The sequence below is a fragment of the Aythya ferina genome (genome assembly GCF_964211825.1).
Source record: "Aythya ferina genome assembly, chromosome: 23".
NCBI classification, from domain to species: domain Eukaryota; kingdom Metazoa; phylum Chordata; class Aves; order Anseriformes; family Anatidae; genus Aythya; species Aythya ferina.
In genome coordinates, this window is record NC_140321.1 from 2,362,408 (window position 1) to 2,389,861 (window position 27,454).

General features: G+C 46.2%; 1 protein-coding gene and 2 long non-coding RNA genes across 8 annotated transcripts; all 3 read left to right on the forward strand.

Annotated features, from left to right (window-relative positions):
• Positions 1-27,241, forward strand: GJC1 (gap junction protein gamma 1). Of its 6 annotated transcripts, none has more exons than XM_084496013.1 (5): positions 1-88; positions 18,695-18,808; positions 19,586-19,701; positions 22,668-22,743; positions 22,879-27,241. In XM_084496013.1, exon 5 carries the CDS (start codon positions 22,898-22,900, stop codon positions 24,077-24,079), a length of 1,182 nt encoding a protein of 393 aa, XP_084352139.1. In that variant the 5' UTR covers positions 1-88; positions 18,695-18,808; positions 19,586-19,701; positions 22,668-22,743; positions 22,879-22,897; the 3' UTR covers positions 24,080-27,241. The 6 variants fall into 6 exon arrangements, with proteins under 6 accessions (XP_084352139.1, XP_084352135.1, XP_084352136.1 ...); XM_084496012.1 differs by lacking the exon at positions 1-88 and adding an exon at positions 1,747-1,937; XM_084496009.1 differs by lacking the exon at positions 19,586-19,701.
• Positions 2,684-4,527, forward strand: LOC311423126. The gene is made up of 3 exons (XR_014685582.1): positions 2,684-2,772; positions 3,396-3,638; positions 4,313-4,527. It is a non-coding gene; the product is annotated as an uncharacterized lncRNA (long non-coding RNA).
• Positions 5,656-8,629, forward strand: LOC311423127. Its single transcript, XR_014685583.1, has 3 exons — positions 5,656-6,540; positions 7,122-7,612; positions 8,142-8,629. It is a non-coding gene; the product is annotated as an uncharacterized lncRNA (long non-coding RNA).
• Positions 27,242-27,454: the final 213 nt, after the last annotated feature.

A 27,454-nucleotide genomic window follows, 5' to 3' on the forward strand; every position in this document is an offset into this window, starting at 1 on the left:
GGCTCGGCGAGCCCGCCGCGGCGGAGCGAGGGGGAGGCTGCCGGGACCGCCGCGGCCATGAGCCGGAGCGGAGACGGGCGGCGGCGGCGTGAGTGAGGGGAGACCGGGGAGGGGGCTGAGAGGGGACCGGGGGCTGAGGGGAGGCTGAAGGGGTCGGGGGGCTCCTCGCTGCACGCCCGCAGCGCCCCCGGCGCCCTTCGTGCCCCGAGGGGGGGACCCGCGGCTGTCCCCGCGCTGGGTCCTGCCCGGAGGTGGCTTTTAGCGGCGGGGGCTGGGAGCGAGGTTTTCCCCAGGGAAGGAATGGAGAAGCTCATCGCAGCGTTTGGTGTTGGAGATGTGCTGTAGCAGGCGGACTTTGAAGCGGTTTCACGGCCCTCGGTGGTAAATGTGGCTGTTTCGTGCCGTAAGAACTCGTATGGAAGGCGGCAGCCCCTAGGAACAGGTATTTTGATTCTTTAAGAGGCACCAGCAGTGGCACCCCGGGCATTGACAGCACCCAGAGGTGGCCGTGCCACCCACGGCTGGGTCTGGGCTGAGCCGAGCGCTGGGTTCTCCGTTACGGCTGCTGTTGTGTCTCCAGAACAAGCTACGAAATGCACGGTGCCCTGCAGTCCTTGGCCAGGTAGACGCTTATAACGCTGCCGCCACGCTTAGCCCCGTCTCAAGGTAGACTTGTGCAGCGGTGCTGCTTGGCGTTTCTGCCTGGGCAGTCTGAATGCAGGGTGCCAAGAGAAAAATTCAGCCCCTGCATCAGCTAACGATGCTGTTGTTATCAAAGTTTTGGCCTCTGCTAGGCCTTTCACCTGTTGTTTGAAAATTTTGCAAGGATCACATCTGTATGGTTATTTTTAGTATTTTATTTTACTTTTTTTTTTTTTTTTATCCAGTTCCCTTTGTGCTGGGAGGAATCCATTCTGACTTTCTGGCTGTTGAGACCTTGCTTCCTAGGGAAGTGCTAATTTTGTTCCACTATCCAATTGATTGCAAACAGGAGACTGTGTATAGATTTAATTAGGGCATGTACGTCCAATATGGATTCTTGAGCAACAATTGGTAGCACTGGATTCAGCTCTTTTACTGGATGTTTAGTTAGCCCTTACCAATAAGAGAGAAAACAAAACACTTGTGTTTTATAGGCAATTGTTCTTGATATTTCCGTGTCTCATTTCCATGCTTTCTGCACTCTGTAAGCCAGGGATAATTGGTAGAAAAAATTCCTGTTCCTTTTCTGTTAGAAAGCTGTTTCTCAGTGACGTTCAGCAAGCCTGCTGTCAGTGCAGTTACCCAAACCCACCTTTGTTGAGCTCATTGCAAATGAGAAAAAACGACATTGTTGTCAAGAGTTGTGGCTAGGAAAATAAAAGGTGCCCTTCTCCTTGGTTTGGATTCTTCTGAAGAATGCACTGAAGTTATCCGTATGCTTTCCTGGGGGAACAAGAAAGCTCTGCTCTGATATATGAAGCTAGATAAGTAAGACTTTTCTTTTAAAGACAATTAATATACAAATACAGAGGTAACTTGAGCTTTATTATACCGTTCCTCGTTCTTCCCACACAGCTGAATGGAGCTGAAGGATCTGTGTTTGCAGCAATCCTAAAATCCACTTCGTTGTTTGTGGTTCCGAGGGAGCATGAGGACAGCGTTTGCGTTCCCTCTGCTGTCGCGCTCGTGACTGAGGCAGATCCCGAGGGCGTGACCGTGGGTGGGATAACTCTTGCATATTTTCTGCATCTGACGGATGCGCAGGCTGCTCGCCGGCCGTCCTCTGCTCGCTGGTCAGCGGCCAAGCTGGTACCTAGCGGATGGCCCCGGCGTTCCCGTAGTTTGAACGCGGTGCCTCGCTGAGTAAAGTGTTGGCAGCCAGGATCTGAGAGCAGGCTCCGACCCTCCTGCGGCCGCCGGCTTTTTGCCATGCCTGCAGCTGTGACACAGCCGCGGTAAGGGAAGCGCCGGGCGCGGAGCAGCGCTGGGGCTGAGCTGATGCGCGGTGGGGCTGGGCACCGTGGCTGCGTGCTGCCGGTCACTCGTGTTGAGCTTGGTGTCAGGCTTGGGAATATTTCTGTGGTTCCTCGGAGGAGAATCACCCTTCTGCAGTGTCTTTTCCCCTCGGAAAACAGTGCCCAGAGTAATGTTTCTGAATTGAACTGGCAAAAGGATGGGGCAAACCAGAACAAGGAAAGTATTTTGTTATGCTTTGACGTACGTTTGAAGGCTTATATTTAAGATGAAACCTATTTTATGAGACCATCTCTCTTTTTTTTTTTTTTTTTCCAACTGTCAAAGACCTGTGCAGTTAGTATTCGTTGTGGTACTTGTCTTTATCGCCTGCCTTCTCTCGGCATTGTGTTTGCTTTTAAGACTGGCTTTATCGAGTTTCAATTCAGTTCAAAATGTGAAAAGTCATTAAAAAATGTAATGACTGGCTGTACCCCTTCCAAAGTGCCTACCTTTAGGACTTCAGGACTTAAGACTAAAATTGCAAGTTTTTGTTATCAGTGATGGAGCAGACTTTGGATTATCGGTAATAGAAAACATTTCTATTTAAAAAAAGCAATGTAACTAAGTGTTTTTTAAATTGATGCAGCAGCACTGAGTGGTGTGTGAGTTTGAATCGACTTACAGGTCTGAATGCATGATTACAAATGAGGAATTGTCCTTTTCTGCCCATTTTCTAGATGGATTCCGTCAGTACCCATTCTTAGCCCTTCATAAGTGAATATTCTTGTTTGTTGCTTGGAAGAAAACATCCCAGTCATCACAGATAACATGCAGGTGATGCAAATATCGGTAAATAACTGAAAAATTAGGGTCGTAGATTGAGAGCGCTGTGGCTCACTTGGACCGAGTTAGAGAAGAGCCCAGAAGGGGTCAGGAACCATCTGACATGAAGGCTGCCAGCGGGTCTTGTCCACTGCTCAACAAAGGGAAGGCTGAAAGAAAAAATCTGGTAACTGTGTTTGTGGGGAAAACAGCTGGAGCAGCAGAATGGGCTTCAGACTAACATAGGCACAGCAAGGCTCTGGGCAAGTTCAGACCAATTTAAGAATCCAGGAAAGATTTTAGTGCGTGCTCCATGGTTTTAATTTTAGACACTTTTTTTCTAAAGAATTTTCTGTGGTTTAAAAAGATAATTAATTTGGGAATTGTGCTGCATAGGTGAAATATTAAAAGGATTTTTCTGGCTTTGCATAGTTTTATATCTGACAAGGACAAGATTCAAGGGCAAAAATCTTAAACTAAAATCTACTTGGTGGTGGAAAGTTTGCGATGAGTTTTTAATGTACAGAGTTGTTCACTTAGTAATGTGTTGACTGCCAGCAACTCCTCCAAGTCCCCAAAATTCCCCTAAAACAGCCTTTTTTCTTTTTCTTTTTTTTTTTTTTTTTACCGTCCAGAGCAAGCCAAGGGTGAGATCCAGAACATTTCTTGTGGTGCCTGGAATTGTCTGCGGGTGTAATTCAGACACTTAAGACCAACAAAGTAGCGTAGAAACTTTATCAGGAGTAATTTTCTCCTGACAGTGGCTCTTTTGGTGGCTGCGTTACGGACCGAGCGCCTGGGACATGCGTGGGTCGGGTCCTGCTGCTCAGGAGCCTCAGTGCACCCTGCGCAGCTTTCACTGAGCAGCCCCGCTGGGGGTAAGGACGTGTTACGGTGTGGTGACCCCTCAGCTCCTTCTAAAAGCAAAACGGGGTCTGTGGAAGATGGGAAGGGAGAAACCCAGGCAGATTGTGCTCATCCCCTGACTTTTGGTGAATGTTCTTGAATCCGTTCACCAGTATTGCCCCAGTGGTCACTTGTACGCAGCCACAGGTGCACGGTGCCCCGTCCTCTGTAGCTGTACAGCTGTAGTTCCCGTTAATGCTGTGCTTTGTCCTCTTACAACAGCTTTGACAGAAGCTGGGTTCTCCCATTGGCTTCACCAACTCATCGTGGTTTCGCTCACCTGCTGTGAGGCAGCGCAGGGCACTCGTGCCCCGATTTTCCCCGCTGGGAAGCGTTGCGGCCGGGCTGTGCCTCCCTCCTGCGTGGGAGCCGAGCGTGGCCACCAGGGCTGGGGAGCTCGTGGTTCCTTCTTCCACCAGCACGAGGGGTTTAATGCCACAGCTCTTCCTTCGCAGCAGCCTGTCCAAAGTACCACGCTATAGACAGTGACGGGTGATGAGCCATCCTCTGCTGCTCCTTTTGAGGCTGGGACGAGCAGGGAGATTACAGACTTGCTGTCTGCGCTGTGCCAGTGGGAGGGAGGCGATTTGGTGGCTGTTTTTCTGATACCGCTTTGGATTTTCACCAGCCTTTTTCTCGCATGTAGGCAACCAACGCGAATTACAACAGGTCTCTTGTTTGTGCTTTAGCCTGATTGCTCAGACGGACCCTCTGAATGGTGACGCAGACTCAGACAATGGTAACGATCATTAAACAGTTGGAGTAAAAAGTTGGGCGGATAATGGGCCCCTTTGTTCCCCACAGCTCGACGGGCTCTGTGAGGAGGGATGATGTCTCTGCTGAAGGTGATCCTTTCTTCCCATGCTGCTTCCAGGTTTTGCTTTTCATCCAGCAAACACCTTTGGAGTGTCTCCTAGATAACAGGAGTTACTCCAGTGAGAAACATTTCATAAATGCTTCCCACTTCTTATATTTTTCCCCTTATGCTCGCTCTGGCTTTACTGCTGCTGGCCTGCGTGAGGATGCAGGGACAGCAGCTACAGGTCCCCGTGTTATGGGTGTGCTGCTGACAGCAGGTCCCTGCTCCACGGCCACATCCCCTTCTGGGGACCAGCCCTGTTGGCTGCACTTTGTGCAGTGGTGGAGGTGCAGTGCAGGACCCCACCTAATTATTGCAGGACCCCAACTAATTATCGGCCATCCCATTTGCTCACTGGGCTTCCTGTGGGCAGTGGGGCTGGAATTGCAGCACCTCGTACTTGTGCTGCGTTCGCTTCTGACTGAAGCTGTGGCTAACAATGGTAGAATGATAGGAATTCAGATTTTACTTACTATTTTACTTACATTACTTACATTTTACTTACTTACATTGCTCGATGTTTAAATTCTGCTTCTGGAAAGAATTACTCTTTAAACACCTAAACAATCTGTTCGCTCCCCAGTGTTTATCATCTTTTTTGATTGACTGTTCACTTTCTACTAGAAGCCACAAAAATGAGTTTATCATCAAATCCCTTCTTGGAAGGGAAGGCTGCATTGTTGGATTTCCTTTTCTGTGCTACTCCTACAATAAACACAAATCCTTATCGCTGTGTGGGTAGTAACACAGGTCAATCCGAATTGTGGACTGTCTGGAAGATCTGGTTGGGATTTTTAAAAACTTGGGTTTCTCTGAAATATAGTGCACCTTAGTCCGTCATTTTGAGCTAAATTGGTCTACGGCTACGTGTGGCAGGGCAGGTAGGGTGCTACCAAGTATTTTCTGGGTAACGCGCTTCTGAAGGCAGTACTGAGAATGGCAAATAGTGCAGGAAAAAAAAAAAAAAAAAGCATTTTTCCTTCTGCAAATGTAGGTAGCTTCGTTCCATACCTCCATAATAATTTCTTAATGATTACATTTCAAGAAAGAACCCAGGGGTTATAATAACACGAGATACAGGGCATTCTTACTCTACAAATAAAAAGCTATATTTGGAAAAATAGTGTATTTATGAGCAAAAGTGTATCAAGGGAAATGCGATGGAAAATTTGAGTCAGATGAGCTGATGTACGAGGCATTTTCCTATGGAGTCATTGGACTGAAAAATGTTTTATATGCCTAAACTTGAACAGATGTGTGCGCGCACACAGCCCCCCGCCGGTTTAATATTAGCCGTTCTGTTTGGATCCCTGTGATTAATTTAGAAACAGAGCTGGTTTAGTCTGTTTTCCGGGGGCTATGGGGTATTTCCAGATCATCCAGGTACTTAAGCCTGTGCCTAGCAGTAAATATGCAAGCAGCCCGGTTATTAGGAGGATCTCTTTCAAGCTTTAAATTAGGCATGTGCTTAAATGTCTCGCTGAACTGGGATTTGTGCTTTGCAGAGGAGCGAGGGGTTTCTCCCTATTAGCTTTCTTAGATGAAAATCGTTGGAGCCAGCCAGCTTTTTGCCTAAATAAGGACACGATACCAGCTTTCCGCTCTTACGGATGTTAGTTCCACCTTTTTAGTTACACGTCTGTCAGAGGACAGCCAGGATTGCATATACCTGACCCTGATGCTGTTGAGGTATGGAGAGGAGGCGTTTTTTCTAGGTGATGGGCACATTTTGCCTGCTGTGCTCCTCAAGTACAAATACAGCGTTCAGCGGTGCCAGAGAGGTGGATGACAATAGTATTTCATGATTTTCCTTTGAGTACCTTTTACCGTGTTCCTCTCAGCCATTAATGTGCCTCTGAGGATTGTTGGATTTGCCTTGCAGGTGGCTGTGCACGCTGCTTCCTCTCTCCTAAAAATCCCAGAAGCCCTCCCCAAAAAGCACCGCGACGCAACCTCATGGTTCCACTTTTTTTTTTTTTTTCCGATTGAGCTGAACTAACGAAGGAATGTGAAAGGTGATTTGTGGTTTTCAAACCAAGGATAGCTACGGTGTGCTTCTGAAGTAGGTGGTGTGCGGCATGTCGGGCAGTTCTTGGGGCATAAAGGTGTGTTGGGTCCTGCGGTGACATCCCGGGGCTGGACAGGCTAGTCGAGCCTGGAAGGGGGATTGTACATGTATTTCTTGTGCATGGGGATGCTTCCCCTGTTACCTTGAGGGGGAGTTTCTGGCTCCCTGGGTGCTCTGGGAGCCTTGCTGTTATGTTACAAGGGTGGTGCTGTGCAGGTCGGGGGTTTGGGGTGGGTGGCTTGTGCACACCGGGCTGGTACAGATGGTAGGGTGATCCTAAATGGTGTAAAAGACAAAATTATGTATGAAAAATGCGTGTCTTGCTGTTATGCTGTCATGGATGCAACATTTACTCCTGATTGTACTTAAAAATAGAAAAAAAAAATGATTCTCCCACTAAATATGTTTTTTTAGGTGATTAACAAATGCCTCAATTTTAAATAAAGCAGTCAGTCGTGTACAAGAGTTCCTTTGGCTTTCAAATGCATAGCTGAACTATTTTTAAAAGGAGGAATATTTTCATGTTAGAGACGGATTCCCAGGATATTTCAAAACCCAAAATTGAAGCGCTCGGGAGGATGTACACATCGACGTCCCGTGCAGCCATATGGCAGTGATCTTCCGAAGTCCCTGGCTTGCTTGAAGTCTTCACTCCCACTGCACTTGGAATCTGCACCTCTCCAGCAGGATCCAGCTTGATTTGTATTCCTCAGCCTGCTCTTGTGCTTTTTGCAGCCTGTAGCCAAGCCCTTATTGATCTGGATGTCTGGAAGGCCTGATTCCCTGGAGTGCTGCCTTGCGGAGCTGCTGGCAGAAACAAATCGCGGCTGCACAGGAACAGCCGCGCCGGGGTGGCCGCCTGGCCTCGCGTCCTGGTGTGGCACCGGCCCGCGGTGGGGGCTGAGACGAAAGCCCAACAGAAGCATCTTTGAAACCCCTCGCAGCATTTTGACTGCTTTGTGCTTGGAGACTCACCCACTGCGTGAACAACTGTCCCTTTCTTTGGGTTTGAAGGAGCAGTGAGTAATCGACTGCATTCCACCTCCAGGCTACTCCGTTCTTTGCAGCTCCCTACCCTTTTGCCCCTTTAACCTTTTTTTTTTTTTTTTTTCCCCTACTGATCTTCCTACATCAGCCAGCGTGTGCCTGTGGTGGGTTTTGTCCTTCTCTGAAGCTGTTTGCTTCTGCTCTCTTGTTTCTGTGGTGGGGACGGCGTGGGTGATGCTGTGTCCGGGATGTGGGGAGCCACCAGTGCTCATGGAGCCGCAGCAGCATGCTCTGAGCTCCCTGCCTTCCGTCTCCAATACTGGTCAAGTGCTGGTTGCTTCCTGGGACGTGCTGAGCAGCGCTGGAGCTTTTCTGGAGCAGCCTGTCAGCCTCAGCATCTCTCTCTTTGCGCTGAGGTCAACTCAGGGCTCATCCTTTTTAGTGGGAAATGGGATTTTATTACTTACTGGTGTATGCCTCACTTTATCTACATGCAATTTCATCTACCACTTTACTACCAGGTTACTTACAGCCATAATATTTTTCTGCTATTCTTCACAGCTGCTTGACTTCCTTGCCTGGGGTATTACCATCAGCGTACGTGGTCGCTGCCCACCCTCCTACTGTCCCGTTGACTCAGATAATTGCCTGGTCCCAGAAAAACTGCTGTGACTCCCTCCCTTGCTGGAAGTGACTGTTTACTCCCACCCTTGTTTGTTATCTCTTGCCCAGTTGTTTATCCCTGCGGGGACAGTCCCTGTTCCGGTTTGGCATTGTGGATTCCTTGTGAGAAGCCTTTGAGGAAGCCACAAGTTTTGAAAATTGAAGTGGTCTGCGCTGCCTTCTGCGAGGCTGGGAGTCCCATTACAGAAGTTTCAATGATTTTCTTTTTTTTTCTGGTGTATCATATTTGTACAGATACATCAGTAGTCTGCTAATTCTTGTCTGCATTTTAAATATTGTCTATTTTTCCTGGAAGAGTGCTGGGTTTGGAGGCCTACAAGTCACCAGGGTTTCTTTGTCTTACACAAGTGGCATCACGCTCACCTCCCTGCTGTCCCCAGGTACCAAGGCAGTTTTAGGAAGGCTGTAGCTGGCTTGCAGGTTTCCTCTTTGGTGAACGCCACCCAGGGCTGGCAACCCGCTGCTCCTCGCTTTGGCTCTTTGTTTTGTGACCTCTTTTTTTTTTCCCAGCCATTTCAGTGTCAGCCAGTTTGCCAGAGTCCCCAGAGGAACAGATGGGTCTGGTTTTTGTACCGTGAGTAGAAATGCGAAGAAGGCGTTTCACTTTTCCTGTGAGCCACTGTCCCTCTGTTAGCAGCACGAAGAAGCGAGCCTGCTCCTGCTGGTGGCTTCCTGCAGGGAGGCTCCCCTCGAGGGACGCCCAGGTTGCCTGTGGCTCCAGCAGTGGTGGGACAGAAGCTGCGGTCATCATGGGTGAGCCAGATGGCAGCAGCGTGGGGCAGGTACCTTAGGAAGGGAATCCACCAAATCATTGGCAGTTCCTTGCTTGGAATTACCTCGCTTGGCAGCTGATCCCCTGTTTCTCCGAGGGAGTGAGAAGTGATGCAGCTCGAGCTGCTGGAGCGTCCTTTGTGGTGAGGATGTTTCCCAAGGCAAGCTTGCCCCTCTGCGAGAGCGTGGTTGGGCCGCTTGTGCCTGCCAGCGGTCAGCACACTGGTAAAGCAATCACAGGAGTAGTTTGTGACACATCCTTAAGTATATGAGGCTGTGCCTGCATTTACCTCCACAGCATCCAGTATTTTCACAAGCTTGTATATTCCCGTGCCTGCATTTACCTCCACAGCATCCAGTATTTTCACAAGCTTGTATATTCCCGTGAGTATTTTATTCTTGTAATGTCACTGGGAAATTAATTGTAAGCGAACTGATGGTGAAGCCTTAGCCAGACTTGGGAGTAAAATGGTTGTCCAAAGACTGCAGAGGCCTCCAGCCGATGGCTGAAAGGAGGCTGTGTTGGTAGAGGGTCTGTTCTGATATGGTCTGCTTTCTGTTTCTCTTTAGCTATAAAAGAAAACAAAAATAATTTTCATAACCCTTTGCTGTTACAGGTAACTGTCTAAGCAAGGTCTTCTAAGGCCAAACCGCTAACCTGGCCAGCGTGCTGCAGTCCTGCTGCTGCTGCTGCCCACCTGGTGTGGAGGTGAAGCTGAACATTGGGTCTCGGTGGCTCTGTAGCCTTGCTAAATGGCAGCTGTGTGCTGTCTCCCAGGCAGAGCTCAGAACATGTACAACACAGGCAGGAAGCTCATTCGGCGACTAACAAGGTTAGGTTAAGAAGTGACCACCTGCCTGGAATCCTGAAAGCTCAGAAATAAGAAGCTGGGGGAAGTTCTGCATTGTTGGGCGGTTCTGGCAGTAGTCAAGGTGCTTTTCTCCGTCTCCAGCAGTACCAGAGAGCAGCAGGGACCGTGGTTTGTCTGAACTCAAGTGCCAAGCTTTTCAGTATGCCGCTACATCTCCAGGTCACGTGCCTGATTTAAGCAGTTTCCCTGCATTGGGGAGGCTAATGTGCATCGCAGGTGCTGCCACTTTTAATGATCCTTGTTAATAAGGAGCCTGGTGCAGTGTATGGTGGGGTAAAGCAGGCAGTTGACATGAAATGAACTGTCTGCTGCTTTGTGCTTGGTTTAGTGCATCCTCTTCCATGAAGCACAGCGGGAAAAGGGCTTCTAGTTCTTCATAAATTAAAGTTATTTGTGGCTGTTTTCAGGAAGGCAAAAAAAATAAAGTTGGTATGTGTGTTTTGGCAGCTCATGGCTGCTGTGGTGGTTGTGTGAGGAGCAGCGTGGAGGGCACAATCCATGCTTCAGCTTCCTTCCCAAGGGGTCTGTAAACGTATTCAGGTCTTTCAGGGAAAATGACAATTTGCGGCTTCTTATTTCACTCTAGGAAATAATTTCCAACAAAAAATTTCACGTAGTAAGTTTCTATCCACATTAATATTCTGTATTTTTTATCTTTGGCGAAATAAAGCTGTTCAAACTCCCATTGAACTCAAGCCGGAGTAAAATTTTAATTACAGTTCAGCAATCTGCTCGGATTCACCGCACTCCTTTTCCTCAAAACAAATTGTACTGAAAACAGATTAAGTGAAACAAACTTCTCAATTATTTCTGCAGTTTAGGAAGTTGCCGCAGCAGGCAGTATATGACAGAAGAAACAGTTTGCCTGACAAGCTTGTGTTTCTGCCGTTACCTTGTTCTAGCGCAGAGCTTCCTCTTCGCGTGGCACTCTGGAAGGAGCATCTGTGTGATCTGTACTGCACCCAGCCACGTGCAGGCTGGATACCTGGTCATACTGAAAGTGCTTTTGGAGGTCTGGGGTTCTCTGTCCTTGGCTGTCGGTCAGCATGACCCTTGTGCATAGCTGCGGTGTGCCAGTAACTTGCAGTAACCGACGGCGAGAAGGCGGCCTCCTGGCTTAGCTGGCTGCTGACAGCTTCCATCTTCCTGAGGTTAGTGCTTTCTGTCTGAGGAGCCTCACAGTCGTGTGAAGACACAGAGGTCTGGAAAGCTGTCCTGCCTGTCTGAACAGGTGGGAAGTCCTGACCAGGTTTAGCAGAGCTAATTTAAGTGCGGGACATCTTGTGAAGCGGTCTCTGGTAAGGATTTGGAATACACGTTCCATTGCAGGCTCCTCTTTTGCCTTCAGAACATCCTTTTCTGTACAGTCAAGTCACAAAGCTGCCATTGAGGAAACAATTACATGGATTTGAGTGATGCCGTTGTAGGGAGAGGTGGCATCTCTTGCTAGACCAGCTGACAGAGCTGGGAAAGAGCAGTCGTCTTGGAATCTGGGTCACAGTGAAACCGCGGCCATTCTTAAATGTTGCAGAGTGACTGATCAGGGGCGTTGTGGCAGACAGTGTCATGGCACAGGGTGTCTGTTGTATTTGTGTGTCATTCACGCCAGTTTTTGAGGCTTCCTTATGAAGCAAGCACTAGCAGAGTTCCTTTTTCCTGTCATAATACGGTGCTGGGTGAATTAGGTGTTCATACCCATTCCATTGTCTCCAGCTGAGAGCCTCTGACTTACAGGAGCAGACAGAATTGCTCTCTTTTGGCTTCTCTCTTTTTTCTTTTTTCTTTTTTTCTTTTTTTCCCCCAAAATGGCTGTGAGAGTGATATTTGGGTCAGCTGCCTCGCGTGTGTCATTTTCTTTTGACACTCATCCCTCTGAGCGTGTAAGAGGAGCCTGGTGGGGAAAAGCTGTGGTGCTGTTGGCTGCAGTGGAATTAGGAGTGGTTAGAGGGGTTTTGTGGTTATTTGAGTCACTGATCACGTCACGATGGGGAAATATCTCTCATGCCTGCCTGAAATGGTGTGCGGGTGAAGATGGCCAACCTCAGACCTCGCTGCGAGGGAGGCAGAGGGACCCTGTAAGTGCTCACACGCCTGGGCACGTACAAAGGTGGCTGCTCTGCAGCAGCATGTGTCCATCTTGCAGGGCTGTTTCAGGTAGGGCATTGTGCTCCGATTTGCATCCTGAGCGTGCAAACTGTTGTGGTTCACCTGGGGTCTGCTCTTCACTTGTTTGCCTCCAGTGCAGTCCCAAGCAGTGGTGCTGGGCCTGTCGGAAGATGCTGTTTTTCCCTCTGAAAGGAGCTTAATGTCCTGAAGTGTGCTGAACCTGTAGGATTAGTCAGCAGGTGTGTACAGTAACCCAAGCCTGCTGTCACTTTGGAGTGCTGTTTGTCACTTGGTACCTGGCTTTTGTGCTATGCCCCATTGTATTGCCTTTCCATCTTTACCCTTTCACTGCCCATAGCTGTTTATGCTAAAATAACTGCTGAGGACACAGGTGTGATGGGCTACTAAATGTTAAAAATACTGTACTGTTAGGTATTGTTTATATAGCACTGCACATGGCGTGTTGTGGGTGACTGCACACCCAAGCTTATATGGGCATTCAGCCTGCGCTGTGGATGGAAAAGGTTTTATGACCCAATATCACTTTCCTGTGTATTTCAAGTCTCTGTATAACCTTTCCTCTCTGTTACATTCATTCTTAGAGGAAAAACAGCTTTACTGCTGTGGTCCCAGCCTCTTCTCAGTGACACCTAGTGCAGGGACTGCAGGTGATGGACACAGATTGAAATGCAGGAAATTCCACTTAGAGGAAGAACAACGTTTTTCTGTGAGTGTGGGCAAATGTCGGAGCCAGCTGCTCAGGGAGCTTGTGGATTATCCATCCTCGGAGGTATTCAAAGCCCGACTGGATGTGGTCCTGACTGCCCGCTCTGATCACTGCCACTTTGAGCAGCATGTTTTGCTGGGCATCTCTAGAGGTCCCCACCACAGACTCGATGAGCCTGTGAAAGGCAACTCCCCAAAAATGCATCCTTGGAGCATAGGATGTGTCTGAGTCTATAGCCATTGCTCGGGAGCCTGCCCTGGAGTTCTGTTGAGGTAGTAGGCTGAAAACAGCAGATAGAATTGGTAGTTTCAACTGCAAGTTGGCAGAATACTGTAACTTTTTAGGGTAATGCGTATTGGCACAAGGAAAACCAGAGGTTGTCGAAGTATAAATGAATGACTGAGGTGAGTGGGTGCTTCTGTTGCTTAAAATGAAGCTGTCACAGCGTTGGACTCGTTGGGCGTTTGGCATGCTTAGCTCTGAAGCATTTCATCAAGTGGTAGCACTTCGTGTCCTGAGCCAAGGAGCACGTGTTATCTCATCGAAAGGATATCTAGTTGGGAGCAGCTCCTGGCGAGAACTTCTTGGTATCTGGAAGATGAGTGCTGAGTATCTCTGATCATCTCTCAGAAAAGCCTGCAGAATCCATTTCGTGTGGAATAAAGGGAGCCAACAGCTCAGCCAGGAGTATTTAGTAGTCCTGAATCCATCATGGCCCAACTCAGCAATTTGGTTAGTCATTTGTGTTGGTAGGAACAGTCGTTCCTGAGGACACACTGCTGACCTTGGATGTTACAAGGGTGAGTGTAGCAGTCCCTGGCTGTGCTGTGTGCAGACAGCCTGCTCTGGGTCAGGTTTTGGTTAAACACTTGGCCTTGAAACACCAGGCTTGGCTGTTTCCTCTCATATGGCTCGAGGTCCAGATTCAATCTTTTCTCAAAAAGAAATTGCCCTTTCAAAACCCTGTAATGCCTTGTGTTCAGTGTCTGACACAGGGAAGGAGCTGGTGTACATTCCCAACTCCTGTGCAGAGAAGAGCAAGCACAACAATGCTGGGGCCCAGTGCAGGGCACAGCCCGAGTCAGTAAATGGTGGTGGGCCTCTGCCAGTGCTACACAAGGCCAGCTCGTATAGGAGCTGTTCAAAGTCACCTGGGCTTCACGAGCTTAGATTACATTGCAGAGAAATGCTTTGAAGTGTGTGAGACTCAAGAGGTGTTCAGACTAAAGAGAGAGCTGTGGAGAGCTTGAGCAGAGTGAGCCCGGTGGCTGTGTGAGCTCCAGCAGCAGTTCTTCATCCGTGCGAACTGTGTGAAGGGAGAAGGCTTACTGGCATACAAGCCTCAGCCCAGTACCATGCTGCTATAGCCCAGGTTTGGTCTGAGGCTGTGCCTTACTGCCCTGAGGATCGAGTGTTTCCTTGCAAAGACTGTCAAATATGCCGAGTCTCGTTGTGTAATCTGCTGACCCCTTTATTTTCTCCATTATTATATTTCACATCAGAGCGCCAGCGTCACCTGGGGCTTGCTTCTGAAGTTTCTTGGTGTCTTGAGTCAGTAGGATGGATCTGAAGCTCAACTTCCTTAAATTTATTGCACGTCTGACAGCTCTGTCCCGAGCTGCTACAGAAATGCCCAAGTTGGGAGCTTGCTGTACCACTCTGCAGCTGAGCCACCTCTTCCCTGCTGGTTTGAAGGGCACTGGGTGCTGAGCCTGTATAAAAGGACACAGGCTGACAGGGACCCAAAAGCAGGACTCCAAAAATCCCTCGACGTGACAGAGACTCGACAGCTCAGCCTCTGTTTTTGATGAAGGTTTCCAGTCCCCAGTGTACCTGAGTGGGGCTTGCAGCTTGTCCTGTCCTTGTGCTGGAGCTGCCCCGATGGGCGCTGCTCTTCGGAAGGGATCTCGTGTACTCCGAGGTGTCTGCCCTGGAAACGCCGCGTCCTGGTTGCTGTAGGTGAAGTAAATGCTCGTTCTGGCCAGCACAGAACATGCAACAATTTTGTTTGAATTGTGTCACTGCGGGGGAGTGTTGCTAAAATTGTCACTTGGCTTTCCATGTTAGCACTACCTAGAGGGCACTCTGAGGCTACTGGAGGTTCATGTCTTAGCTGCACATTCCACTTTATCTTTAAGCTGAATGCTTGGGTGGATATATGTGTGTTGATTTTCAAAAAGGTACGTATTTGACATCTTTATTTTTCTGACAGCACAAGAATCTTATTATATCTCTACCTCCTACCCACATTTCAGTATGCTGTTTATATTCCGCACAGAATCTGCGGTCTGATCGTTCGACGAAGGGGTTTTTAGGCTCGGGGGGGTTGGTCTGGGGATCAGCAGAACCTTGTTAATGTGCCTGGGATTTCAAGGCGCTGCTCAGAAGCTGTTCCCAAATTGACATTGATGCTGTGGCTTTTTCAGAACTGCTCTCTCTGCTTTGCCACCATGAGGCTTACGAGACGACTGGGTACTTCCAGTTACTCAGGAAAGCATTCATTGTGTTTTGTCCGAAAAGTACCAGGCTTTTAACTCCAAAATGTTACATAATACAGATTTAAAAATAAAAATAAAAATCAGTACAGTTGTTTTCATACCGTTTTTCAGCTACACGGTGCTGCAAGCACTTCTTTAAAACACAGGAATAAAGGTAATAATGATGACTGGAATAATGGTGACTGAGCATGCCTCCTTCGCGAGTGAGGGAAGCGAGGAGCTGCCTGGGCTCTGTCACACAGGAGGATCCCCTGGTCCTTCCCCTTGTGCCCCCGGGGAGGACGGGTGCTGGAGCTGCTGGGAGCATGCTGCCAGCCTAGGTGCGTGGTGGGCTCATACTCTGCCGGTGCTGGGTATGGCCGAGGCTTTCTCCCTTCTTAATAGTGAGTTCTGACTCATTTTCCAGGTTTAAAAAAAAAAAAAAAATGCAAAAATGCTGTGCTTCCTCAAAAATTGTAAATCATGCAATTTCTTACATTTCAATGTAAATGAGATTTGAATGAATAATGCTAATTATTCATTCATCCTAATTCAAATCCTATTTTAATTAGCCTCTGGGCCTAATTTCACTTTCATGCAGCATGAAACCTCTTTTGATTATCAACAGAATTGCCATGCATTTATTCTTGATTTTTTTTTTTCTGATCAGCACACATCTTTTTACACTGCTTAAAAACAAAACAAAACAAATATTTCAGCAATAAATTAATCAAATTTAATTAGGATGACACGGTAGGATATGTTTTAAGAAAAAAAAAAAATGCTCTTATAAAAACATTCCCGGTTATGATCATCTTTTGGCTTCAGAGGCTTTCTCCTATGCCTGCTGTTTAAGCGAGGTGCCGGTGTCGTGCTGAGGGTCGGTGGCATTGAGAGCTTCGGCTCCTGCTCTCCCCCAGGAGCTGGATCTCGGGGCAAGAAGGAGCGCGGGGCTGTGCCGTGCCTCAGGTACGTGCAGGGGAAGCCAAGCTGGGAGCTGAAGCCCCTACTGGGGTTGTCTGTGGTCGGGGGAGGGTCTCGCAGGATTTGCCTGTGTGCCCTGGCAGCAGCCCGCCAGCCGTGGCCAAAGCTGGGTGTAGCTTCTTTCTGCCCAGCCCGAGCCTGGTGTCGGACATCATGAAGGCATTTTGGATTCGGAAGGGGTTTGGGTTATGGAAGGCTTTTGGGATTCGACAGCCTGTTCTTCAAGCCTGGCTGTCGCACGGCGCACCGAGCTGTAGGTGCCGTATGTCACAGGGCACGGAGGCATCGCAGGGAGCGTTTCCCAGGAGCTGCTCTGGGCCAAGCTGCCTCCACTCCTCCTGTCCCTGCTGCATCTCGGTCACCTCACCTGGAGACAGGATTTTAAGGTAGCTGAGTAATCTGCCATTCAGAGGCGTGTTTTCTTCCCTGACCGCAGGGAGGCTATTACAGCTAGACTGGAAAGCTGGAACAAGGTGAAATTAATCCCGTGTTTAAACACATTCAGAAGCACACACGGGTTGGACAGGAGAAGCTCCACGCAAGGGGCTGTTCAGTGCTTGTGTCAGTGTTTGAACAACAGGGATGTGGTAAATCAGCTCGGAGGTTTCCTGCAGTGAAACTGTTAACTTGAAAATGATTTTTTTTTTTCCATGTACCTGCTCCAAATTCTTCTTCTTCTTCCTTTTTTTTTTTTTCTTTTTTCTTTTCCCTGTCTGGATGTCAGTATCTGCAGGGAGCTGGTGCACAGAACTTTAATTCACAGGAGCCAGCTCGCTGTCAGAGATAGCATCGTGCTGCTTGCATCCCGCGTCCTGTCTGCTCCAAGGAGCTGCCTCTGCTCTAAGTGCTGGGATGAGCTTATGACAAATACAAGGAATGAAAGTCTCTCTCAAATGCACTTTCTGGCATGACTTAAATTAGCTGAAATTGCTGACATTTTGCCTTTTTCAGATGTGTGTCAGTGTCCATAGACTTTTGCTTCAAACAATGGAAAATTATTGAGTTAAATGTTGCCAGAACAACAAATCTAGGAGACACTAAGTGTACATTAGGTGAAGGTTACTGCAGTATATCTGGTCCTGCAGTACACATGTTGTAGAGGCAGAAATATGTGTTCTCTAGCCTTGGCTGATCTCATGAAACTCAAGAATTTTAAGTGCCTAATCCTGTTTATAACTTTTTTTCCAGTTACTTCCCATTAGGATGGGCCGAGCACCTCAGTAGAACAGCGGGTTAATGCCAGGTTGTTTCTCTTGAGCCTAAAGGTTTCCTAAAAGACAAAGAAGGTGCCAAACATTCTTTGCCAGCTGGTGGATTTTCCCATATTTGTATCAGCAGCGCTGCTCTGGACTGAAACTAATTTTAGAATAAATGGCACTTGCTATCAAAGAGAAACAGAGCTGTTCAGCAACTTCAAATTGTAGCAGTAAGAGCTCTCTAATCAACAGAAATCTTGGTTAGTAAATATATAGCTGATATGGCTTCCTCACTTGAAAGCTGTGGTTAATCGAAATGTAAATGTCTGCGTTGTTAGTGTCTGTGTGCATTTGTGATGCCGTCCTCAGGTAGAACACACACCTTGAAAAGGCTGACGTGTACCTTGAAAAACATGGTGCCATCCCAAGGTAGCAGCTCATCTAAAGCTCAAGATTCAGATTCCTCTCTCATATGGATACTGCTCTAATTTAAATCTTCTCTGCTAGCAGCCATCCAGGAATGAACACTGCCACCTGAAAAGTTAAAGGCTGGTTCCTGACGTTAGTCCAAATTAAAACTGGCAACAGTGTTTGTTTTTGAGTTTACTCAGTAGCTTCCTTATAGAAAAGAATTTGGCCCTAACATTGTCAGTGAGTGAAAATTAACCCCTTTTTAAACTTTTTTTTTTCCTCATTGCTAAGTTAAAACACATCAGCTAGCAGCGTGCACGTGCCATTGTATGTTCTTGTTTGGTGCCTGGATTGATAAAGCATCTCGGTGCGAATGGGAGTGTTGTGGCTCTTAACTCTGTTCCCTGGGTTTGGACACAGGTGTTGCTTGAGCTCTCTGTTCAGCATATGGGAGTGTCCTCAAGCACACAGTATCTCCAGCCTCTGCTACCCATGTTGAGTCCTAATCTAAAAGAGCCACTGGAAAATGCCAAGCACAGGGGTCTGAAGCAGCCTCTCACATCTTGCTGTAACGTAGAACGCTGAAGTCAGGGAGCTTTCTGAGACAAGGGGTCAGAGCCTGAAGCTTGGGCTTGGACCCCTCTGGTCTCTTTTGCCCATTAAAATGCTTTTTTTTTTTTTCCTTTTTTTTTTTTTTTTCAGCCAGTTCTGTCTATGGCATAGTGGTAGTATAGTTGCCTACTAAGAAGAGCGTCGATTATAAGCCTTAGGTTGATTGCATGCTCAACTGATGGACACTAGGTTAAGTGAATCACCAGTAATCCATCCCTTTCTTCCCATGTTTCCCAGCTTAACAAATTGAACTCTCTAAATCTTTCACTTTCAGGCATCCTCCCCATTCTTCGGATGGCTTTGAGACTGCTACATTCACTTTCTGACGTTTAAGCAACTGTTGAAGGATGCAGGCACGGACATTGTATGCTGTCTCGCTAATAAGGAGGTAAGGTCACCCTTCTTGCTCCTGTTTGCATGTTACACTACCAAGGATTGCATTAATCACTTTTGTTCTGTTGCCAGTACTCGTTGACACCCTTGCCCATTAGGACCCTGACTCCCTTTCCTATTAACTGCTGTCCAGAGTAACTGCTCTCTCACTTGTTCTTCTGCTTAGCTCTATGTCCTTGCATTAAGCTTGGCTAAAGCATTTTTTTTGTTGTTTCGGTGGACTCAGCCTCTCAAACAATGCGTTTTTTTGCATCACCGATATTCTTATCTTTATTTATCAGTCTGCAAACTTCTGGGCTGTTTGTGGATTTTGTCAGCAGCCATTTTCTGTTCAGGGGAAAAAGCAGACTGGTTGCCAGACCTGTTTCAAGTCTTTGTAGGACTTGCTGTAATTAAGAGTGATTGATCTTTGTTCTAATGTGGGAATCATTATTCAAGATCTGTAACTTTAATTCTCTTAACGTGTGCTTTTTTTAATACTCTATCATGCTATCTTTTTTTCTCATTGTTATGAAGTAATAAATCAAATGTTCTGCAGAGCCCAACCACATCATGCCCATGCTGTTGCCTTTTCAGTTAAAGATTTTATTCTGCATTGATTGCATCCCTTCAAATTTCGTTACATTGCCTGTGAACAACTCTGTAGTTGTGTGAAAGAAGTTGAATAGATGTAAATCTTAGTTTTCTTCCAGTCTCCTCAAATTTCTCTGCTTTGAGACCAAATAAATTTTAAGATTAGAAATACCAGAGATTTATCCAGTTCTGGTTTTAGGACCTTTCACAGAATCACAGAACGGCTGGGGTTGGAAGGGACCTCTGAAGATCATCTAGTCCAGCCCCCCTGACAAGCAGGATCACCTAGAGCACATTGCGCAGGATGGCATCCAGGTGGGTTTGGAATACCTCCAGAGAAGGAGACTCCACAACCTCTCTGGGCAACCTGTCCCAGTGCTCTGTCACCCTCACTGTAAAGTGCCCCCTTTTACTGAGCCAGAACCTCCTGTGCTTCAGTTTGTGCCCGTTGCCTCTTGTCCTGTCACTGGGCACAACAGAAAAGAGACTGGCTCCATCCTCTCGACACCCTCCCCTCAGATATTTATACACATTGATGAGGTCTCCCCTCAGTCTTCTCTTTTTCAGGCTAAACAGGCCCAGTTCTCTCAGCCTGTCCCTGTACAACAGATGCTCCATTCCTCTCATTATCTCCATAGCCCTTTTTGAACTCACTCAGTAGTTCTAATGTCCTTCTGCTACTGGGGAGCCCAGAACTAGGCACAATACTCCACATGTTGCCTCAGCAGGGCTGAGCAGAGAGGAAGGAACACCTCCCATGAGCTGCTGGCAACACTCTTCTGAATGCAGCCCAGCATCCCGTTGGCCTTCTTGGCCACAAGGGCACATTGCTGCCTCCCAGTCAGCTGGCTGTCCACCAGAACCACCAGGTCCCTCCCTGCAGAGCTGCTCTCCAGCAGGTCAGCCCCCAGCCTGTACTGGTGCTTGGGGTTTTTCCTCCATAGGTGCAGGATACTGCGCTTGCCCTTTTTGAACTTCATGAGGTTCCTCACGGCCCAACCCTGCAGCCTGTCAAGGTCCCTCTGAATGGCAACACAGCCCTCTGGGGTTTCAGCCACTCCTCCCAGCTGTGTGTCATCAGCAAACTTGCTGAGGGTGCACTCCGTTCCATTGTCCAAGTCATTGATGAGTAAGTTGAACACTGGGCCCAGTACTGACTGCAGGGGGACACCGCTAGCTACAGGCCTCCAACTAGAATCTGTACCACTGATCACAACCCTCTGAGCTCTGCCATCCAGCCAATTGCCAATCCACCTCACTGTCCACTCATCTAGGCTGCACTTTCTGAGCTTGTCTATGAGGATGTTATGGGAGACAGTGTCAAAAGCCTTGCTGAAGTCAAGGCAGACCACATCCACTGCTCTCCCCTCATCTACCCAACCAGTCATCTCATCATAGAAGAATATCAAGCTGGTCAAACATGACTTCCCCTTGGTGAATCCATGCTGACTATTTCTGATCACTTTCTTATACTCCACAGATTTGGAGATGACCTCCAGGATGAGCTATTGAATCGCCTTTCCAGGGATGGAGGTGGGGCTGACTGGCCTGTAGTGGCCTGGGTCCTCTTTCTTGCCCTTTTTGAAGACTGGTGTCATATTGGCTCTCTTCCAGTCCTCAGGTACCTCTCCTGTTCTCCACAACCTTTCAGAGATGATGGAGAGTGGTCTAGCAATAACAATAGGGATTGATCTTCTTCGGCCAAGGGAAAGTCCCCCTTTCTCTGGACTTCCTCTTTTGTCTCCAGCATCTGAGATTCCTGAGGGCTGATTGTAGCAGTAAAGACTGAAGAAAAAAGGCATTCAGCAACTCTGCCTTCTTCGTATCATTTGTCACCAGGGCACCCGCCCCATTCAGCAGTGGGCCGACATTTTCCCATCTTCCTTTTTCTACTGATGTATTTAAAGAAGCCCTTCTTGTTGTCCTTGACATCCCTTGCCAGATTTAATTCCAGCTGGGACTTGGCCTTCCTTGTCACATCCCTGCATACTCTGGCAGTGTCCCTATATTCCTCCCAAGTGGTCTGTCCCTTTTTTCACATGCTGTAAACTTCCTTCTTCTGTTTGAGCTTCACCAGGAGCTCCCTGCATACCCATGCAGGTCTCCTGGCCCCTTTGCTTGCTCATAGGGATGCACTGATCTTGAGCTTGGAAGAAGTGATACTCGAATACTGACCCCCCTTCCTTCCAGGGTGCTAACCCATGGAATTCTTCCAGTTAAATCCCCGAAGAAGACAAAATCTGCTCTCCTGAAGTCCAGGGTCTCAATACTACTTTTTGCCCTGCTTCCTCCTAGCAAGATCCTGAACCTTTGACCAAGTGTTCCTCATTTTTTTCTGACTTGAAAATTTCTATTACTATTACATCTTTAACATCATCAGAGGACTGAAAGATATCGCCTGTGCTACAGCAATGTCAAATGTTTCTTTCTATCCTTAACGTTTTACCAGGTTTACTACTTAAAGCACCAGGTAGGCCCGTAGTGTTGCTAGGTTTTTGTTCATTATAATACTTTGCAGTGTCCCAGCTCTGAGTTTCCACTGATAGTGTGTTTTTGTGTGTTTTTGTTTGTTTGTTTGTTTTACTGTTAAAATGACAAACTTATATTGGTTGCTATCTAATAGGTATCTTTAACTAGATTTTCCTTCCACTCTCCCAGTGGCACTACGAGATACATATACTAAGGTCTTCTGTGCCTTAAAGGGAGACTGTTGGCCTCCCTGAGGGATTGAGCCAAAATACACAGAATGAGCACTTTGACCATAAGGTTAGAAGTGAGATGTCACTTGGGTCACACGCTGTCTCTGGCTTAGACCTGCAGGACAGCATTGGTCAGGTCACAATCTATATAAGGTTGTCCTGTCCTTAGAACAAAGATAATAGCAGTTGCGTGCCTCTCAGGCTTTGGCTGGGCAATTCGTTTCTGCCTTGCAGCAGCTGGCATTGCTCCATAGATAGAACTGTTTCCACTGTCTATGGTGGAGGCCAACATTGCCAGCTCAGACTTCAACAGCTCTTGGATGCCTTCACGCAGTTAAAACAAATCCTAATTTCAGTGGTGGGACATAGCCAGTGGTGCCCATAAAATTTCACAGGAGCTGAGCTTTTGTTCCACTATATTTAGGAGATTTCAGCCTGAAGTGTAAATGTTATTTTTAACATTTGAAATACAGAGCAGCTGTGTCTTTCTCTTCTGCTTGGAAATAGCTTTGAATGCAAGTTTTGTTTGTGAAATGGCAGATAACTCTTTTTTTTTTTTTATTTATTTATGTATATGTATAGTGGACTTCTCAAAAGCCTGCAGAGGAGACACAGGATCTTCAAGCAAATCCTGGCAGCTGGAGTTTCCCGGTAGCAGGTGATAGCACAAACAAAAGTTGTGTGTTTGGTTGTAAAATTCTAGTCTAATTCTCTTAACCGAATATTTGTGGCATTTAGGCTTAAGCCGATAAACTCAAACATCTGGGGATTTTGTTTGTTTGTTTCTTTTTAGATAAAATTATTTGACCACCATGAGTTGGAGTTTTCTGACCCGTCTGTTAGAGGAGATCCACAATCACTCAACCTTTGTTGGCAAAATCTGGCTGACAGTGTTGATTGTATTTCGGATTGTCCTAACTGCTGTGGGAGGAGAATCCATTTATTATGATGAACAAAGCAAGTTTGTGTGCAACACAGAGCAGCCTGGCTGTGAGAATGTTTGTTACGATGCTTTTGCTCCTCTTTCACATGTGAGATTTTGGGTGTTTCAGATCATTCTTGTAGCCACTCCATCTGTGATGTATTTAGGCTACGCAATTCACAAAATTGCCCGGATGGTGGAACACAGCGAAGCTGACAGAAGAATCAGAAGTAAAAGCTTCTCAACGCGCTGGAAACAACACCGTGGCTTAGAGGAAGCTGAAGATGACCACGAGGAAGACCCAATGATGTACCCAGAAATAGAGCTGGAAAGTGAACGGGAGAACAAAGAGCAGCCAGCCCCTGCCAAAGCTAAACATGATGGCAGGCGACGAATTCGTGAAGATGGACTAATGAGAATTTACGTGCTACAGCTTCTGGCAAGGACTACGTTTGAAATTGGATTTCTTGTGGGTCAGTATCTTTTGTATGGTTTTGAGGTCAGCCCCATATTTGTGTGTAGCAGAAAGCCGTGCCCGCATAAGATAGATTGCTTCATTTCAAGGCCAACTGAAAAGACCATTTTCCTGCTAATAATGTATGGGGTGAGCTGTATGTGTTTACTTTTGAATGTCTGGGAGATGCTCCATTTAGGATTTGGCACAATCCGGGACACATTAAACAACAAGAGAAAAGAGCTGGAAGATTCTGGTACTTATAACTACCCTTTTACTTGGAATACACCATCTGCTCCTCCTGGCTATAACATTGCAGTCAAGCCAGATCAGATCCAATATACTGAACTGTCCAATGCCAAAATGGCCTACAAACAGAACAAAGCCAACATAGCTCAGGAACAGCAGTATGGAAGCAATGAAGAAAACATTCCTGCTGACCTGGAAAATCTGCAGAGGGAAATTAAAGTGGCTCAGGAACGCCTGGACCTTGCGATCCAGGCTTACAACAACCAAAACAATCCCAGCAGCTCCAGAGAGAAGAAGTCCAAAGCAGGCTCAAACAAAAGCAGTGCCAGTAGCAAATCAGGAGACGGAAAGAACTGTGTCTGGATTTAACGTTGGCCGTGTTTATATATTGTTTTTTTCTCCTAGTTTATCATAACCAGCAACCCCTTGAATAATGGCTTCCATTAAGTAAATATTTGGTTCTGCTTATTTTCAGGGATACCGTTGGCTAGTGATTCAAGCTCTAAGAAAGTGTTTATATGCATATTCTAGGATTATAGAACTTTATTCTTCTGCCTTCCAAGCCAGGAGACAAATAGGTATATTTAAATCATTCTCATTGAACGGTTTATGCTGTATGTACAGTATTATAGTACATTTATTATGCACAATTTTTGTATTTGTACACTGGATATCTGAAGTTACACATTTTTATATTAATAAGGAGAAAACAGTAGGTAGTTGTTAGCATTTTGCTAGTTTTATTACTGTGGTCCGCAGGTTTGTTGTTGTTTTTTGTTTGTTTTAAATGTAAAAACTTTCTATGCTGCATTTCAGAAGTGCCTTGAACATGCACACAGCACAGAGTCTCCAGTTATCCAGGCAGCCCATGGGTGCCAGTATCTTCATAGCAGGGCAGAGAAAGATTTGGAAAACATCTGCTAATGGTGCTCTTGACTGTATCTTTTACAAAAATGATGTGCTACTTACAAAACGGAAGTGTCAAACTATAGCTATTATGTGCTACATTTTTTGTCCTATGGAAAATGGGGGAAAAAATGCGTGTGTGTTATAGTACTTGTTCAGAGCAAGCCTGCCAGCCATAATGCAGAGTGGGGTCAGACCTCCCTGCAAGCTTTATTCAACAGGAGGGAAGAGAGACTTCAAACTTTTGTAAAACATTCAGTTAAAGTAAGTAGAAACTACTGTATTCAGTAATTCCACATATTTATGTGATATCTACGGAAAGATGTTTCTGAGGTCTCTTGTTACATAACACCCCACTCCCCAAGGGCATCACGTTGTTACAATACCTTTTGGGTAAGATTTTTGTATTTTCCAGAGTAATCTGATTAGATGGAGTCATGTTAATTTTGTTTCTCGATGCATTACATTGAAGAAATAACCTTCCTTCCCCCACAACTCTGTACACACAAGCTGTCTGCACAAGTTCTGTTACAAAGCCCATTCCGAATATGAATGATAATGCCTTATTCCAGACCCCTCTTCCTTCCATTATGTCCAAGGAACTTAGTTCAGACAGAGCAATATGTATAATTTAGATTTCTGCTTGAGAGACCAGTCAGATTTGGCATTCTGTGGTTTTGGCATTAAACTTGAATTTATAATTAGAAAAAAGGGGAATGCGGTATTCATCGCCTCTGGCGGTGTCTTTTTGGCAAGGATGAGCATTAATATCTGAGGGATGCTGGTAAATGTGTATGCTTTTTGCTATTATTTATAAAGTGTTCAGGGCCTTGCTCTGTTTCCTCTTCTGTTAGTTTTTTTGTGTATTTAATTTATTTTGGGGGCCTGCTTCCAATGGGAAGGGGACTGTTCTGTTTCAAGGCTACCTCAGTCTGTAGTGCCCTTGTTACAGTCTGACCAGGAGCAGGACTGAGAAGTAAAGCTACACAGAGAACGTGTAAACCTGTACTCCATTCCTGTCTGCAGAACAGCTAAGCATAGGCTTTATGTTAAATATAAACTAAGGATAAACAGGCGTGTGCTTGCAGTTATCATCTACCCAAGCACTTGCTGAAAATAGATATTTTGCTGAATTGTTCTCCGTCTGTTTTTGCTCTGGGACACCAGACAGTCGGAGTGTCCAGGCATAGATATCTCTCCCAGCTATCTCTCAGCTCTGCCTTAGAGAGATGTAAGTGTGCCCAGAGCCAGTGCAACCCTCCACAGAACGTCAGCAAGAGCTTCCCCAGTTTGCTGCCAGCAGAAAGGTTTGGAAGAAAACTTGTTTTCTGGCTTTTTGTTTAACAGAACATCCTGGGCTCTGTGCTGGAAGAGGAGTAACCTCTGAATTTAACGCAGAGAAGTTTCCGGGTGATGTCTTTTAGATGATAAACTCAGTAAGTATATACCCACTTCTAAAAGCTGAAGTGGAGTTTCAGGCAGGGATGGCTAGCTGGTGAGATGGGACTAGCTGTGCGGGGTGAGAAAGTTTATTAATAGTGTTTCTCCAGTTAAACAGGAGTCTAAAGAGAAGTGTGCTGCCTGAGGATGGGCAGAGAGGCTTTGCCAGCAAAGAGCTGCATGTAATGGAGAAGTTGGGTGAAAAACATGTTGTCAGAAAGTACTAGGGAAAGACGTTTGGAGCCTGGAGATAAACACAGATTCATGGCTACATTCCACTCATTATCCTGAGCGCTGCATCTCAGTTGTTCTTTTCAGCTTCCCAAAAGGGTTGTGTTGCCCTTAACCCCTTGTGGTGGTTTCAGAACTCCCTTTCATCAACTGAACGGCAAGAAGCTAAAATTCTTTCCCCCTGTTGCTCTCTATGCAAACTGCATCAGTGCAGCCATTTCTTGTTAATGGCATAAAACCTGTTTGCAATCAGTTCACAACAGCTGCTTCACCTGTTGTTTATATGAGCCCTTTCCTAATTCATGATCTAAACCATTACCTGCATAAAGTTACCGTCTCAGGTCAGTCCTGTGAGCTTTTGTCCAAACCACTAAGTAATTCTCTTAGCAAGCAAAGTGTGTAGAGTATTTCAATCCCAACACTAAGTTCATTCCAAAAATGCAAAGTGATGGATCTGTTTTTATTACTGTTTTATTTCCATTTTAATTGTGTATAAAGTGCACATTTTCTTTGAAACTGTTTGTTATTAGTAGAGGATGTATGTTGAAACTCTAACTGTTCATGTCTGTGACTGTATTCAGTTTCAAAGTATTGGGTTGGATTTTTTTCCTTTTGAAGAAATGATACATGCATTACTTGAAAATGCTCTCTTGCTTTGGCTTAATGTAGCCATTCTGAAATAAATATTCAGAACAGTCTTTTGGACAAAGAAAAACACTGAACATAACTTGAGTTTGTGTTGTCGTTCTCTGGTTTTGGATGCAGTTTGGAAAAAAAAAGTATTAAATCCAGTGGATTACTGAACATTGTCTGAGACGACTTCTTTTTCCAACAGTGAATATGCTTTGGATATGAGAGTGAAGAATAGGGGTATTTCAGTGATTTGTATTGGAATACAGCTTGAAGTTTTTTAAAATTTGACCTTGTTCAGTATAATAAAGAGTGAGTTTCTAACTGCCATTCTGCATGTGAATTGATCTTCAGTGACAAGAACAACTGAATTTAAAAAAGAAAAATGTAAACTTTGAAAGTCAGACCTTGGAAAGGGTACCACTCATGAAAACACAAAAATCTGCATTTATGCATATGAATGAGCGTGCTGATATTGTCCAGTGAACTGTGCTGCATTAGCTGCCCTAATTTAGCTGCAGTTTTTGAAGGAACATA